Source organism: Trypanosoma grayi, assembly GCF_000691245.1.
Source record: "Trypanosoma grayi strain ANR4 Tgr_1895_V1, whole genome shotgun sequence".
Lineage (NCBI taxonomy): Eukaryota > Euglenozoa > Kinetoplastea > Trypanosomatida > Trypanosomatidae > Trypanosoma > Trypanosoma grayi.
This window is the reverse complement of record NW_008827513.1, coordinates 1-1,749: the sequence shown is the minus strand read 5'-3', so window position 1 is coordinate 1,749 and position 1,749 is coordinate 1. Positions and strand designations below refer to the sequence as shown.

The 1,749-nt window shown below is 56.1% G+C and overlaps 1 protein-coding gene across 1 annotated transcript; it reads left to right on the top strand.

The window, feature by feature from the left end:
- Positions 1 to 97: 97 nt before the first annotated feature.
- On the top strand, positions 98 to 988 carry DQ04_18951000 (hypothetical protein; the record flags this gene model as incomplete). Its single annotated transcript, XM_009317770.1, has 1 exon — positions 98 to 988. The coding sequence occupies one exon, from the start codon at positions 98 to 100 to the stop codon at positions 986 to 988; it is 891 nt and encodes a 296-aa protein (XP_009316045.1).
- Between the last annotated feature and the right edge of the window lie 761 nt (positions 989 to 1,749).

The following is a 1,749-nucleotide window of genomic DNA, read 5'->3' as shown; positions in this document are numbered from 1 at the left end:
GGCGACAGCGGAGGCGGCTTTTCGAAACGCCACGGCGTGGACCACGCAGGCGGAGCAGGCGGCGCAGCGGGCCAAGGCAGCAGCCGCAGACGATGTGATGCTGAATGTGGGGGGAGGGCATTTTCCACACGAATTGAGGCAACTCATCAGTGCTGCGTTGGACGTTGCCGTCAAAGCTGCCAGTGCCGCAGAGGAGCTGCTGTGCCAGACCGAAGCCGAGGCCAACACCGCAAAGATAATGGAGGCTGAAGTCAAAGAGAAGGAGTCGGGTGATGAGGATGAAATGTATGTGAGTGCGAGGTTGGCTGCGGATAAGGCGAGCACTGCCGTGACGGTGTCCCTTAAGGTGAGGGAAAAGATGGAGGAGGCGATGAACGCGGCGACAGAAGCTGAGAATGCTCGAAAAGAGATTGAGGAAATAATGAAGTTAGCTTCAACAGGAACGGCTACTGGGGGCGCGCATACTTCCGGCAGCAATGCACATCCACCCGCTGCACCCTCCGCTAAAATGACAATGGGAAATCCTTCTGTGCCACAACCAGAAGAAATGAGGCCGGCAACCACAACAACCAGGACAACTACAAGCGGCTCCAGCAGCAGCACACTACATACATCTCAGAACTCGAAAGCAACGGTCACCGGTCCATCCACCACCGGAAGCACGGTTCATGGTCATGGCGTTTTTAATCCTGCGCAAGAGCCGCCTGCAGCTGGTACAAGGAAAACAGCGGTGGTGGGTAATCCCCAAGAGCCTACTGAGGTGCAGTTCGGGGCCTACGCCGCCCCTCACAGTGAGAATGACGAAGGTTCCGCTGCATCGGAAAGCAGAAACACGACATCTGTGGCTGGTACCCCACCCATGAATATGAGCGGGTATTCGCATGACAACGGTGTGCTGGCAGACGGCAGCAACAATGTTTGGCGGGCGCGTTTGCTACTGCTGTGTATGGTGGTGATGACGTCATTGTGCAGCGCCGTCGTGCTCTGAGGTGTGCATCTTTACATGCCCGGTCTTCTGTAGCAAGCTCCCTGCATTTGCCATTTTGAGGCCCGGTGCGTGTGATTCTTCTGTTGACCCTTCTGCTCCGCTTTGTGCTTGGCGGTGATGCAGTAACTGTTGACTATGTTTGCTCTGCTTCATGTTGTTTGGGAGGCGTTGCTGCTTTCCTCTCTTGCTTGGGCTTTGCTTTGCAGCCTTGTGTATGTTTCTCTCTAAGGTATTATGCATTTCTATATTGTGGCTTGCCTGCTGCACTGTGACACTTGCTCTGTCACGTCTTGTGCACTCCTCGTACATGTGGGGCATGCAGACGTCTGCTTTTGTGCATGTTTGTGTGCAGCGGTGCGACAGCTGCCCCGTGCTTCCCCCCCTTAGTTTGTGGTTTTATAACATTGATTCTTTAGTGAGGTGTGCTTCTCTCGCTACAGCATTCGTTCCTTTAACTGACGCGGGTTGGGTGGCAGGGTGCTGCTGTGGTGCTGCTCCCTCTCTCATTGTGTACGTGTGTGCGACTGTTTGTGGGATTGCTCTCCCCCTCTCTAGTAGCAATTGTTGTTTCTAAGGGGAGAGAGATGACTTCGATGGTACTGCGCTACGTGCTGTGCGCGGGGCTGCTCACTCTGTGGTGTGTTGCCTCGTGCGTGGCGGCTACACCTATTGCTGCCGCTGCGGCACAGCAGAGCTCGCAGGTGGGGGCCAGCGGTGGTGTCGCACCGTGGGCCGACGAGGCGGCGAGGCTGGCGGGGGAG